Genomic DNA, 14,324 nt, shown 5'->3' with positions numbered 1-14,324 from the left:
ATTAGATAGTCAGCGTTAGATTGGCAATGATGAACAAAAAGTCAATGTTAACCACAAAACTTTGAGTACTCTGTGGTAACCTAAATCAGTGGATAAGTAAAATATCAGTAAACCAACAGTAAAAACGACTAATCAAGCGGGTAGCCCAGAGGTAAAAAAAAACAGGCTATTGGCAGCTGTAGAGGTGCTGCTTCTAATCTATGTGGGTTAATGCTACAAAGCTGCAAAAACATCAAGAGGGAGAGAGGCTCACACCCCATAGTGTAGTAAAATGTGAAGGCTTTATTACAACTTTGCGTTTCGAAGCACAATGGATTCTTCCTCAGCCTGTCAACCTTTTGACAGGCTGAGGAAGAAGCAATTATGATTTGAAATGCATCCCTTTTTCAACATGGTGCACAGCAGCAAGGGCGCTCAGTTCTCTGTTCCAGGCTCCAGCCCCAGTGATGGTTCCATCCATCTGTGCTGGTAGTGTTCCATCCTCTACGGTCAACCCTCCCCCCAGACACTGGCCAAGGCAAGGATCCTCGGTTGCTAATGTTTCTGGTCCAGTATTTCAGCCACCTGTCATGCCATAGCACCTTATCAGGTGCCTTGTGAGTACAATATTCTATCTAGTTTTTTTTAATCATTTACAGTTTTCTACACTATTTTTTGTTGATGCCATGGGAAATGTAGTTCCAAAACATCTGGGGTGCCAAGGTTCACCATCACTGGGCTAGGCCTTCTGTCTAATTTTAATTGCTGTCCGTGTCCCTATTGGGGAGAATCACCACTCTGTTCATCCTGAAGATTGTTGAAACTAAAACCGAAAATGATGGGACCTGTCCCAGGAACAAATGTTACTATTACTGCTGTTGACCTCGCTGATCGGGCTAATTTTACTCCCACTTTCTCGTCAGTGTGTGTTGAGGTATACTGCAAATGTATCAGGATCAAAATTGTTACAGCCCAATATATTTGAATGAGCAGTCTAACTTTATTTTACGTTCTTTGGAAGTTCTATAAGGGAGGACATGCATACAGAAGGAATATATATGATGCATGATATAATGCATCCTCAGTCGAGAAATTAAGCTTTACAGTTAGTCAAAGACGGGAACACAATATCATTAGTAGAAGTAAAAGTAACATAACACACAATTACATAGTAGACAGCTGTCCATTAACAAAATATGGGTTCCTGATGGGTTGCCACTTTAAACAAACTGCTAGCAGGCTTCAGCGGGCATTAATCAAGCTGCAATAGTTCTGAAGCATGCTAGCAGCTTGTGTTAAAGTATTAATCAGTACTCCCAGTAGGATCTGTGCTTAACATTTACAAACTGGAGCCTAATGCTACTTTAAAGCTTCAACAAAGCTTGTTGAAAGCTCTGCAAATGCTTTGTAAAAATCTCACCGTTTATACTGCTAATATACAAGCTGAAGTCCATGTGAAACCTGCCTTTTAGATGAGAGAAAAAATGCTTGCCCAAAAGTGCTTGCCCTGCTTCTGGCTCTTCAGGACATTCATGTCACAGGTTGCCTAAATTACCTTCTACTAAAGGACCCCTTAGCCAAAACCTTGTCTAGCTAAACCCAAAGGACGATTCAGTTTATTCAAACATTTGGATAATCAACTTTCCAAAGTCTGCCCTCTATTCCATACCATTTGGAGTACCAGTCCAAGCCAAAATTTTCCTTCCTTAGGAAAAAAAATTACTTCCCTAAGATCCCACATGCATACTCCCAGGTCAAAATGGCACCTCTCAGTTCATTTCTTTATTCCAAACCTCAATGTAACACACTTACAACATAGAACAAACCGATCCAAATCTTGGATTGCCCAATGGTTCTATTCTTCCAAACATTGCAGAAGTCATTCTTTTTATATGCTTTGGAAGGTGGTGACAAAGGATGCCAGCCTTACAGGCTGGGAAGAGGTTCTAATTCCCCGACTGTCCAGGGGAACATGATTGATACTCCTTATCAAAATTCTGGAACTACCAGCCATCAGACTATCTCTACAACACTGGACCCATCAGGTCACCCATCAGGGTGCAGTCAGACAATGCCAAAGCAGTGGCCTACATAAACCATCAAGGGGGCACTGGAAGTCAAGCTGTTGTAAGGGAAACACATCTGCTAGTGTTCTGGGTGGAAACTTACATTCCAGTTCCCTTGGAGGCTGGAATGGACAGTTGGACTATGGACAATTGGTAAGAGGAATTCCTAAGCCCCCAACGCCTAGACCTTAAGATGTTCTTCTAAAATTTCTGTCAAAGGTGGGGAAAACCAGATGTGGACATTCTGCAGTCTAGCTTCGGAGTAGTCCCTGTACTAATAGTGTGATATTAGTACAGCAATCTCCCCTGCTGTCATATTGTGTTCTGATAGGGGGACGCCCCCCCCCCCCCATCTGCCTGCTCTATTTGTGTGAAAAAAATAGTTTTGTATGGGTACAGTGTAGCATTCAAAGAGTGAAAATTGGCCTGGGCAGGAAGTTGGGTTTAAGTGCCCAGTAGGCAAGTGGTTAATACAGTTGCCTTCTCCCTGTCGCTTGTAACCAACTTCCCTGATCATCTTTAAAGCGAAGCTCCACCCACAAGGGAAATTTCTGCTTTAAGGCCTCCTCCCCGGTTCGGTTCCAGTTTGTGAAATTGAGCTTTTGGGGAGGGGGGGGGGGGGGGGGACCCGCTTTTAGACAGGTACCCGCTCCCACTTCCGCTACAATCTCCTTTGGCGCCTTAGGAAATTGTAAGCAGAAGTTCGCCTCCCTCCCGAAGTCTTCTGGGACACAAGGCAAGTCCCAGAAGACTTTGGGACCAGTGACGGAGCACAGCGCCGCTCACGCATGTCCTAATTAATGTGTCTCGCTTAATCTGTTTTGGCTACCTGTATTGCTCTCTTGCATTTCCAATTGCATTCTTTGTAGTTTTGCCAATTCCTCATAAGGTTATGACGAAGCACTCCTACATGTGAAACATGTCAACTGTAACCTATCCTGCGCTATTGTCCCATGTTTGAAGAAAAAAGGATGTTTTATTAGATTACAATTGCGGTGTGTGACCAGTGTATCTGCTTGTATGAACTTATACGGGCAAGCTGATACACTAACAGGAAGAGCCATTGAACTTCCACTGCGGTCACAGCAACATGGTAGTTCATTGAGAACTACAAACCGACAGTGGCTAAGGCTGCCGGGACTTGTAGTTTTCTATTCACAGAACCTTGTGAATGAGTGAGTGATGCTGCCAAGCGGGCAGAGCCCCACGGCTGCGTTTTTTTTTTTTTTTTCACAGTAGGCACTGGGAGAAGATCCCCGCTAGCTGTCGGAGAGGGGGATCGGGGGCCGGTCCTTTTATAACATGTTATGAAAGGTGAACTTATCCTTTAATATGTCCCTAAAGCACTCCCTCTTTTGTTCAGTGTTCTTTGTTGCAAGAATTTGATCCCATTCAGTATCATGTACCATGCAGTGCAGATTAGTTAAGTTGGCTCTTTTGAAGTTTAGTGTTTTTATCCTTCCCATATGTCTCCCTATAATTTATGGCAAATGTAAATACTATAGTTGTGTAATTGTGATCGCTATTACCCAAAATTATTCCTTCTACATCTGCAATTATCTGTGGTATTTGAAAATACAGTGGGGAAAATAATTATTTGAGAATTTGCACATTTTGTTAATTTGGCCACTTGCAAAGAAATTAATGATCCATCATTTTTATCATAGGTGTATTTTAAATGATAGAAACAAAATATCAACCAAAAATCCAGAAAAAAAAAACATGATACAAATGTTATAAATTTAGTTGCAGTTCAGTGAATAAATGAAGTATTTGATCCTCAAGCAAAACATGACTTGGTGGAGAATCCCTTGTTGGCAAGCACAGATGTAAGACATATCTTGTAGTTGGTTACCAGGTTTTTACAAACCTCAGGAGGGATTTTGTTCCACTCTTCTTTACAGATCTTCTCTAAATCCTTAAGGTTTCTCGGCTTTTGCTTGGCAACTTGATGTTCCTGCTCCCTCTATACATTTTCTATAGGATTAAGGTTTGGAGACTGGCTAGGCCACTCCATGACCTTAATGTGTTTCTTCTTGAGCCGATCTTTTGTTGCCTTGGGGTTATATTTTGGGTCATTGTCATGCTGAAACACCAAGCTACAACCCATCTTCAGTGTTCTGGCTGTGGAAATAAGGTTCTCACCCAAGAATTAACAATACATGGCCCCATCCATTTGGCCCCTCAATGTGGCAAAGCTGGCTTGTACTTTTAGCAGAGAAACAGCCTCAAAGCATGACGTTTCCACCTTCGTGCTTGACTGTAGGGATGGTGTTCTTCGGGTCATAGTCATCATTTTCCTTCCTCCGAACACTGTTAGTCGAGGTAATGCCAAAGAGCTCAACTTTGGTCTCTTCTGTCCACAGCACTTTCTCCCAATCCTTCGCTGAATCATTTACATGTTTATTAGCAAGCTTCAGACAGGCCTGTACATGTGCCTTCCCCACTGCCCTGAGATCATTCACAAACTCCTCCCGTGTAGTTCTAGCGTGATCCCTCACTTTTCTCATGATCATCCTTACCCCATGAGGCGAAATCTTGCATGGCGCTCCAGACTGAGGGTGATTGATGGTTATTTTGTAATTCCAATTTACGAATAATCGCTCCAACAGTTATCTCCCTCTCGCCAAGCTTCTTGCTGAATGTCTTGTAGCCCATTTTAGTTTGTGCGCCTTCTTAAATTGACAGGACTAATATGTGTACCACATGAGCACTTACTTTAGCCAGTCTGTGGGAGCAAGAATTAATGGTGGTTGGTAGGGGATCAAATACTTGTTTTACTGACTGAACTGCAACTCCATTTTTAACATTTGTATCGTGATTTTTGGTTCATATTCTGTCTGTATCATTTAAGATACACCTATGATAAAATTTTATAGACCCTTCATTTCTTTGTAAGTGGGTAAACTAACAAAATCTGCAGAGAATCAAATAATTTCTTTCACTTTAGAAGGCCCAGTAGAGCATTATTTCTAGTTGGGGCTTCCACCAGTTGACTTCACTGACTTCAGTCAGTAATTCTGAAAAGTTTGTATACTTGTTTAAGGTCATTAACTAGGTAGTAGGTTCAGTGTTGGCATATCTGCCCTAGAGCCTGCACCTGCAAAAATAAGTCCTCAGTAGTAGCTACTATATTACTGTTTTCACAGGGCCCCTTTAAAAGTCCCATGATGTGAAACACTGTACTCCACACCCATTTGCTCTGATCTAACATAGCATTGTGCTTTGAGGACAAGGGGCAATTGTAAAGCAGTGAATGTAGCATTTGTTGAATATTTACTGCAGGCGAATCTTCCTAGTGCATGTAAATTTACAAGGAATGATTAACCATCTGTCAACTTTTGGTAAAGGTCACATTCACTGTTTTACAAGTATGTCCCTTCGTGTATGCAGAAAATTACTTGGAGTGGAGGTACTAGAAAATGGTAGGTTCGTTTAGTATTTGGCACTCGTTCTTAGATGTTTTTGATTTTGAAACTCTGTAGTGATTTATATACTTAGAGTTGTCTCCTTTTTTTTTTTTTTTTTTTTTTTTTTAATTCTGACAGATTTCTGCAAGCTGGGCGGGATGGAACTGCTGCTAAATCGCTACTTGAGTTGCCCTGAAGCTGAGCTTCGCTGGAGAGCTGCTGACCTGGTTGGCACCTGTAGCCAGAATGTACCATTTGTTCAGGAGTGTGCTCTATGTCTTGGTGCTATGAGCAAATTGCTGCAATTACTGGATCTTGACAGCAGTGAACAAGTCAGGATAAAAGCTCTTTTTGCAATTTCTTGTAAGTGCATCACTTAGATTACTTCTTATATATTTGATTTAAAGTGCAAATCTACCCAAAACTGTTATTTTAGATATGTGTAAATGCTTCTGGGCTTCTCCTGTTTTGAGGACTTCAGGCAAAGAAATTTCCAGCTATTTATTCTGATATACCAATTACAAGGCTTAGCAGTGTCTCACTCTTCCAGTCTTATTCTACACTAAATTAATTTTGCACAATGTGTAAAGCTGGGTACACACTTTCAGTTTTCTTTTTCTAGTTCAACCAAAAAAACCTACTGACAGATTGCTGCCTCAGCATGAGCGATGTTGATGCAGCGATCTCTCCCACTGAGACATTGTATTCTGATGGATGGGCACTCCAACTCCTCCTCTAGAATAAACTGGTTAGTGCTCACAGCCATTGGTTGCCAGCGCTCATTGCTGGTTTTCCAGTATGCCCATTCGACACAAGCTGGTCATTCGACTGGGCTAAAAGTGGTTCTAAAGGCAAAATGTTTTTTTTTCTTTTAATGCATTCTATGCATTAAGATAAACCTTCAGTGTGCAGCAGCCCCCCTAATACTTACTTGAGCCCCATCTTGATCCACGATGTGCACGAGTGCCTCAGTCATCTGGTTCTCCCTCCTCATTGGCTAAGGCACAGCAGTGGCACCATTGGCTCCTACTGCTGTCAATCAAAGTAAGTTAGCCAATGAAAAGAGAGGGGGTGGGGTGGAACTGTGGCTCTGTGTCTGACTAGACACGCATAGCTGTGGTTCAGCTCAGGTGCCCCCATAGCAAGCTACTTGCTGTGGGGGCACTTGACAAGAGGGAGGGGCCAGGAGCTCAGGCAAAGGACCTGAGAAGAGGAGTATCCAGGCTACTCTGTGCAAAACCAACTGCATAGAGCAGGTAAGTATAATATGTTTATTGTTTTTAAAGGAAAAAATAAAACAGACTTAAGTATCACTTTAAGGCTAAGTTTACAATGGCATTAAAAGCAGGCATTTGAGAAGCATTAAAAACGTCGCCCAAACGCCTGTGCACAAGATAAAATAAAAAGGAAAGTAGAGTATACACCGCTCCAAGGCTGTCTGCAAATTAAAGATCTCCTAACACTGCTGTGGCAACAAAAACACACATGCAGAAAAGCATCTGGAATGCATCTGGGCTGCGTTTCTATGGTGTGAATTAGCCCTAATACTTGACGGATTTATACTCGTTCAGGCTGCAGACATTTTGGTGTCATTCAGGATTAGCAACTGGACTAATCAGCCAGCCTATGGAAAAAAACAGTCCTCAAAATCCTGATGCCAGAGCAGTGTGTGCTGTGTATATGTTGGTGGTTTTACCAGCTGAAGCTCCCTGCTGTGACCCCTAACTTTGTATACTGCCAGAAAGTAGGAGACGCTTTAATCCCACTTGTGGCAAACTGATGACATCATGCTACCAAGATGCCTTTCATAGGCCCAGGCACAGTCACGTGACAGGACTTTGAGGCGTTGTTTGTTGTTTTGTATGTAAATGATTGAAATGTCATAACAGTGTTGTAGTTACAGTAATTCTTGCAAGTGGTCACATATGAATGTTTAATAACTCTATTAATTGTGGCTTTCAGGCCTGGTTCGGGAGCAAGAAGCTGGGCTGGCTGAATTTGTGAAGATAGATGGGTTTTCTGTTTTGATGCGTGCCATGCAGAGTGATGTAGAGAAACTCAAAATAAAATCGGCTTTTTTACTGCAGAATCTGCTCTATAGCCATCCGGAACAAAAAGGTAATTCAGCTTAAATTTTTAGCGGAATTTTAGTTGGTAAAATTTATGCTCTTTTTTTTTTGATTGCATTGAAACCTGTTTTTTAGCATGTAAGGTTACTTGCACACTGTACTGATGTGTGAACATCATCTGATTCCTGGCAGAAAACGATTGCATAAAAACACAAGCATGGGGCAGTATAGTAAATGTGCGTATTCGTAAGCAAACCATTTTTCTGGCTTTTTGTTGGGGAATGTGTTGTACATGTAAAATACTGTCCAGCAATGTGAAATATTTTATTTATTTTTACTGATCTATATGCAGCACAGGTTTATGGCCCTGTGTGTTCAGGCACATTAAAAACTGTGGGCTTCATTTATCAGTTTAGAAAAAAATAAAAAATCCTGTATGCCTAAACAGTGTGTGAGAGGCCTAAGACAGGTTTATTTTTTCAGTAAGATATCTGATTTTGCGTGTTGTGAATAGGTATGGATATTTTATATTTCTTAATGGCATACCTTTTTTATTATAAATGAGCAGCAGAAAAAAAATTGTAAATATAACTTCACTTATTCTCATAGTAATCCTTTTTACTGCCACTCCTGTGACCTTGCCTTCTTTAGGCTTGATAGTAAAAGTGATACATGTCAGCACATGTATGCTTGGAAGTCTTCACCAAAGCTGCTTGATCCCAGGTTTACACTAGTGCTGCTGCATAATCATGCGGTTTTTGTATTGTGTTTTTTTTTTTGTGCTTTATGCATTTGCATTGCACATATGTGCTAGGGTTGAATCGCAGCCTAAAACAATTCAGCACCATGAGTAAGACTGCTTTGTAATGGCTGTGGTAGGTAGGCTAGGGTGACCAGACGTCCGCAGTTTCCAGGGACAGTCCCTGGACTAAGGACACTGTCCTCGGTCCAAGTCTGTCCCTGGTTTTGTCCCCGGATTCAGGGCTGGATTAATGTAGACAGGGCATCCCATGCTGGCTGAGAAACAGCCTGGTGGCTCAGATGCAGACGCCCCCCGGAAGGACAATCTCACTGCCGCTCTAGCTACTGTTCAGTGGAGGAGAGGCAGAGCCCAAAATTGACTGTGAGGGCTGAGACCGGGAGGTGAGCAGATTGTACACAGGTGAGGGCAGAGGGGGAGAAAGGGTCTGAGCTGATGCAGCTGCATGGAGAGTTTAGCTGTTGTGGGGGAAGGGCTAAGAGGTGGCTGCAGAGATAATCTGTGAGAGAAGGGTGCAGAGGTGAGTTATGGATGTGGGGGCAGAAGTGTCCTCTGTGCATAGCAAACCTCTGAACCCTGCACTCTATGCCTAACATCCTCCTGTTTATTGTGCAGTCCTGTACCCGGTGCTCTGTGTATTATGTAGTCCTGTGCCCAGCGCTCTGTGTATTATGTAGTCCTGTGCCCAGCGCTCTGTGTATTATGCAGTCCTGTACCCAGCGCTCTGGGTATTATGTACTCCTGTGCCCAGTGCTCTGTGTGTTATGCAGTCCTGTGCCCAGCAATCTGTGTATTATGCAGTCCTGTGCCCAGCGATCTGTGTATTATTATGCAGTCCTGTGCCCAGCGCTCTGTGTAGTATGCAGTCCTCTACCCAGCGCTCTGGGTATTATGTACTCCTGTGCCCAGTGCTCTGTGTGTTATGCAGTCCTGTGCCCAGCGCTCTGTGTATTATCAGTCCTGTGCCCAGCGCTCTGTGTATTATGCAGTCCTATGCCCAGCGCTCTGTGTATTATACAGTCCTGTGCCATTTGTCAATAAGAAAAAAAATATGTCCCCGGATTTCATTTTAAAAATCTGGTCTCCTTAAGGTACGCACAGCTGGGAATTTTGGTGCAGAGGGTTCATTGTCATGGTCCAGTATAAGGCTGAATGGTGATTCAACCCTAGCACATTTGCTTCAAGCCGAAATATGAATTTTAAAGGCCAAGTTCACCTTTGGGAACATGTTACACATTCCCCTCGTTTTTAGGGGGGGACATGTTCCCACTCCTGCAGCGTCTTCCTCATCTGCTGCATCTAGTAAGAGCAGAAGATCCTGGCAGCCACACATCAGAGCAAGACCTGCTGTGTGTAGACCAGTGACCGTCTCAGCCTGGACCTCCACCAGGTCATTCGGCAGGGGTTTAGGCTGGGACTGCCACTTGTAGAAGCACAGCAGGTCTTGTTCTGATGTGCGGCTCCCAGGATTTTCTGCTCTTATCTGTCATTGTCTTAAGCGTGAGTGGGCTCCTTCCCAGCCAGCACTCACAGCAGCAGGCACAGAACTACACTTCCTAACAGCCTGAGCAGCTCAAATGCATACCATATGACAACAAGTGGGGGATCCTCTCCCCGCTCGCTGCCCTGCTGCGGTATTTATTCAGAGTTTTGTGAACGAGAAACTACAAGTACCGACAGCCTTTGTGGCTGTCGGCTTGTAGTTCTCAATGAACTACCATGGCACTGTTGAGCGTTCTAGGTAGTTCCTTCGCTGCATGTAACTGCCTGCCCGTACAGAATATGCACAGACAGAAACACTGACAAGTCTGCAGGAGTCCTGCATTGCATCCACAATCACCTTTCCAGGCTCCTCTTAAAAATCATAAATACACTTTTTTTTTTTTCTTTACCTGCAAAAAAGATGTGTTTTTATTTTTTTACCATCTTATGTATATACTAGTCTCTTAATGGCACTAAGGTCCCTACATAGCTTTTTAGAATCCATTAGCTTAAGAGAGTAGGTCTGAAATGTAGAGATTTGACTGGTTGCTTTAGGCAACGGTTTAAAAAGTTTCATGCCTGCTATTTATCTAACACAGAAATAGACTTTCAGGTTATTCTTTCCATTTTGTATGAATGCACAACTAATGTGTAACACCTGTTGTTTTTATACACACTCAACAAGAATAGCAATGTGAAGCAACCCAAACACTGGTCTTTAACGTGAATGTGTACATTCACCTATATTTATAGGATTAGGCATTTGGAGAACATTTTGAATGCTGACATCCATCTGAATAGGTCCTTAGATTGTAGTCCTATCTGGCCACATACTCCACCATGAAAATATGCCCGGAAAACTAGATAGAATTTGTAGTCTAGGTGAAGTTATAGTCCGATTTGAATTTTGTACATATGTTAGTGTAATGTAATCAGACTTTATAAACGGTACCAAATATGGTTGTTGTTTTTTTATTTTTAGGTACTATGTGCTGCAGCAAGGGTTAACATATCCTGTGTGCTGGCAGCACACTAGAACATTGGACCATGACTCTCACACAAAAGCAGAGGTTCCAGTCTCCAGTGGGGATGAGCACAGGCTTGTTTGGATACTATTCTAAACTTACCTGACAGTGGCGTATCATCCATGTGTGCAGGGTGTTCACTGGATGCGGCCTTCTGAGCGGGGACAGACCCACTGTGCCCTGACCCACCCTGCACACATGGATGATATGTTAGGGGATGATCAGTGCAGCGGTAGGGGCCAACCTTTTCATCCTGAGGGCCCCAGGTGCCGCATTAAGCGTTTTTCAGCTGGTAAAACGCTCATCTCAGGTCTCAAAACGCCCAACAAGCAAAATCACATTCATTTAAATGGCCCCTGTTCACACCTGAACGTTTTGTCGCCTGAAGCTCAAAAAAGTACATGAGCTGCTTTTTTACCTGAAAACAATACGTTCAGGTGTGAATGGAGCCTAAATGAAGGAGGGAAGGGAGGAGGGGACCACTGCTGACAGCAGGAGTGACAGCGGTATGACGGCTTCGGTGGCCCAGCCGACACACAAGTGGAGGAATGCTTGGGATGCCCCTGTAGTGACCGCTCAGACAAGTAAAGAAAAAGCAGCAGCAAAGGAAGACTTCCAGTGCTGGCTTCCTCTGCTGGGCTCTGCAATAGATGAGTGATTAGTCAGGGTCTAACCGATAAGGGAACAGAGGAAGTTTTATTTTGCTTTAGGCCCCTTTACACAAGGGAGTCTGTCGGTGGATCCCCCGCTGAGCAGGCGGATGGCAGCTCTGTCTCTGCGCTGTGTGCAGAGACGGAGCTGTCAGGTCCCTGCTGTTCTCTATGGGGGAATCGGATGGGAACGGACCATCTGTCGGATCCGCTGGACAGATGGAAAATAGGGTTTCCATCCGTCCAGATTTGATGGATCGGATGTCTGCAGACATGTCTCCGCTGACATCCGGTGCCCCATAGAGATGCATGGGGCATCCGTTCAGATACGCCAAAAAAACGGACAGGCGGATCTGAACAGTCCGCCTGTGTGAAAGGGACCTTAGTGAGATCGTCTGAGCTAGCAGTGCACTGGCATCCCTGGCATCCCTTCAGACCAGAAATGTCAGCCGAGAAGGAAAGTGAGAGGGGGTGATTCTTCTACACAGCATTCCATATAGATAGAGCAGCCAGGTTAGGAGCACCAGTGCCCCCTCCCCGACTGACTGGCAGTGCCCCCTAATCTGTCCCCAATGAGCACCAAGACCCCCATCTCTCCCCACTAAGCATCAGGACCCCCTACCCCCCCCACTAAGCACCAGCACCCCCCACTAAGCACCAAGACCCACATCTCTCCCCGCTAAGCACCAGGACCTGCCCATTTCTCCCCACTAAGCATCAGGACCCCATCTCTCCCTACTAAGCACCAGGACCCCCCCCATCTCTCCCCACTAAGCACCAGGACTCCCCATCTCTCCCCACTAAGCACCAGGACCCCCCATCTCCCCTCTACGCTCCAAGACCCCCATACAGTATCTCCCTACTAAGCACCAAGACCCCCTATCGCCCCCCACTAAGCAACAAGACCCCCATCTCTCCCTACTAAGCTCCAAGACCCCATATCTCCCCCCCACTAAGCTCCAAGACCCCCCCATCTCTCCCACAAAGCTCCAAGACCCCCATCTCTCCACCTAAGCTCCAAGACCCCCTCATCTCTCCCACTTAGCACCAAGATCCCCCCCCCCATCTCTCCCTATAAGCACCAAGACCCCCCCCCCCATCTCTCCCACTAAGCACCAAGACCCCCCATCTCTCCCATTAAGCTCCAAGACCCCCCATACAGTATCTCCCCACTAAGCTCCAAGACCCCCTATCTCCCCCCACTAAGCAGCAAGACCCCCCCCCCCATCTCTCCCACTAAGCACCAAGACCCCCCCATCACTTCCACTAAGCACCAAGACCCCCCCCCATCTCTCCCAGTAAGCACCAAGACCCCCCCCATCTCTCCCACTAAGCACCAAGACCCCCCCCCCCCATCTCTCCTACTAAGCACCAATATCCCCCATCTCTCCCACTAAGCTCCAAGACCCCCCATACAGTATCTCCCTACTAAGAACCAAGATCCCCCCTTCTCTCCCTACTAAGCACCAAGACCCCTTACCCCCCCCCCCCCCCCACTAATTTCCAAGACTCCCTTCTCCCCCCCCCCCCCCACTAATCTCCAAGACCCCATCTCTCCCCACTAAGCACCAGGACCCCCTTTCTCCCCTACTAAGCACCAAGACCCCCCCATCTCTCCCCACTATGCTCCAATACCCCCCATCTCTCCCTACAAAAGCACCAGGACCCCCAATCTCCCCAGACTAAGCACCAGTGCTCCCTTTTGCCCCCCTTGAAGACAAAGCTGCATTCTTTTAGGCAGGTATATGGGGTCAGAGGTGGGGCTGGGGGCCCCATCAGGTAGGCTGTAGGGGGCCCTATGATTTATAACAGTGGCCCTGCTGTTACTGCTCCCCACCCACTGCACTAATCACCCTTGACTTCCCCCTCCTCGGGCCCCTCTGTGTCCTCCTCCAGCCCCCTCTGTGTCCTCCCCCGTCCGCCCCCCCCCCCCCCCCCCCCGTGTCCATTGTTGACACTGTGCATTGCCCCAAAAAGCATTTTAAAAAAATACTTAAAGCTAAATTGTAAAAAATATATATATATATATATTAATAAATAACTACTGACACCATCCACTGTCCTGCTGACACCATCCTGCTTATACTACCCACCGCCATACACTCCACACCCCTCTCCCTGCACATACTACCCACTGCCATACACTCCATACCCCTCTCCCTGCACATACTACCCACCGCTATACACTCCATACCCCTCTACCTGCACATACTACCCACTGCCATACACTCCACACCCCTCTACCTGCACATACTACCCACCACCACACACTTCGCACTCCTTTCCCTGCACATACTACCCACCACTGTACACTTTGCTCTCCTCTCCTGCACATGCTACCCACTGCCATACACCCCATACTCCTCTCCCGCACATACTACCTGCTGCCGTACACTCCGCACTGTACATTACTTAATTAACATTACCACATTTTGCACTGTGTAGGTCATCTCAGACTCTAAACACACCCCTTTACCCCACGCCCAATATTTAGCGCACCTTAAACCAAGCCCACTTTTTGCCACCACTGGGAACTAACATTTCTTTATTTATCGATGCCTGGGGCCCACTCTTGATCTTGCACACGGGCCCACTCATTTTATGATAGGCCCCCTGCTACCTGAGCTATCCCATCAGGAAGCAGTCACTGCAGTCCCCGTCATGAAGTCAAGGTGGTTTGCGGCTAGTCACAATTTTCTGGAGGAAAAGTTTAGGCAGGTTCAGACTAGTTTCTGAACATGCCTGAGTTTCTCTCTGGTCTCTAGCTGTCCAACCCATTCCCCTGCCCACTGCTCCAGTTAACAGTGCTTCCTGTTAGCAGTACTGGTAATTGTAGCAGTGTTTAGGGTGCATTAGGACGCTGCTTTGTTCAGTATGTTTTGA

At 45.4% G+C, this 14,324-nt stretch overlaps 1 protein-coding gene across 1 annotated transcript in view; it reads left to right on the top strand.

The window, feature by feature from the left end:
* HSPBP1 (HSPA (Hsp70) binding protein 1) overlaps nt 1-14,324 on the top strand; it is a 91,014-nt gene that overhangs the window by 40,344 nt on the left and 36,346 nt on the right. The window contains exons 4-5 of the mRNA XM_082274361.1: nt 5,594-5,818; nt 7,418-7,573. Of these exons, the coding sequence (XP_082130487.1) occupies nt 5,594-5,818; nt 7,418-7,573 (381 nt within the window). The remainder of the gene's footprint in view (nt 1-5,593; nt 5,819-7,417; nt 7,574-14,324) is intronic.

Source organism: Pelophylax lessonae, assembly GCF_965119305.1.
Source record: "Pelophylax lessonae genome assembly, chromosome: 12".
NCBI lineage: Eukaryota > Metazoa > Chordata > Amphibia > Anura > Ranidae > Pelophylax > Pelophylax lessonae.
The sequence above is the reverse complement of the archived record's forward strand: the minus strand, read 5'-3'. Positions and strand labels throughout refer to the sequence as shown.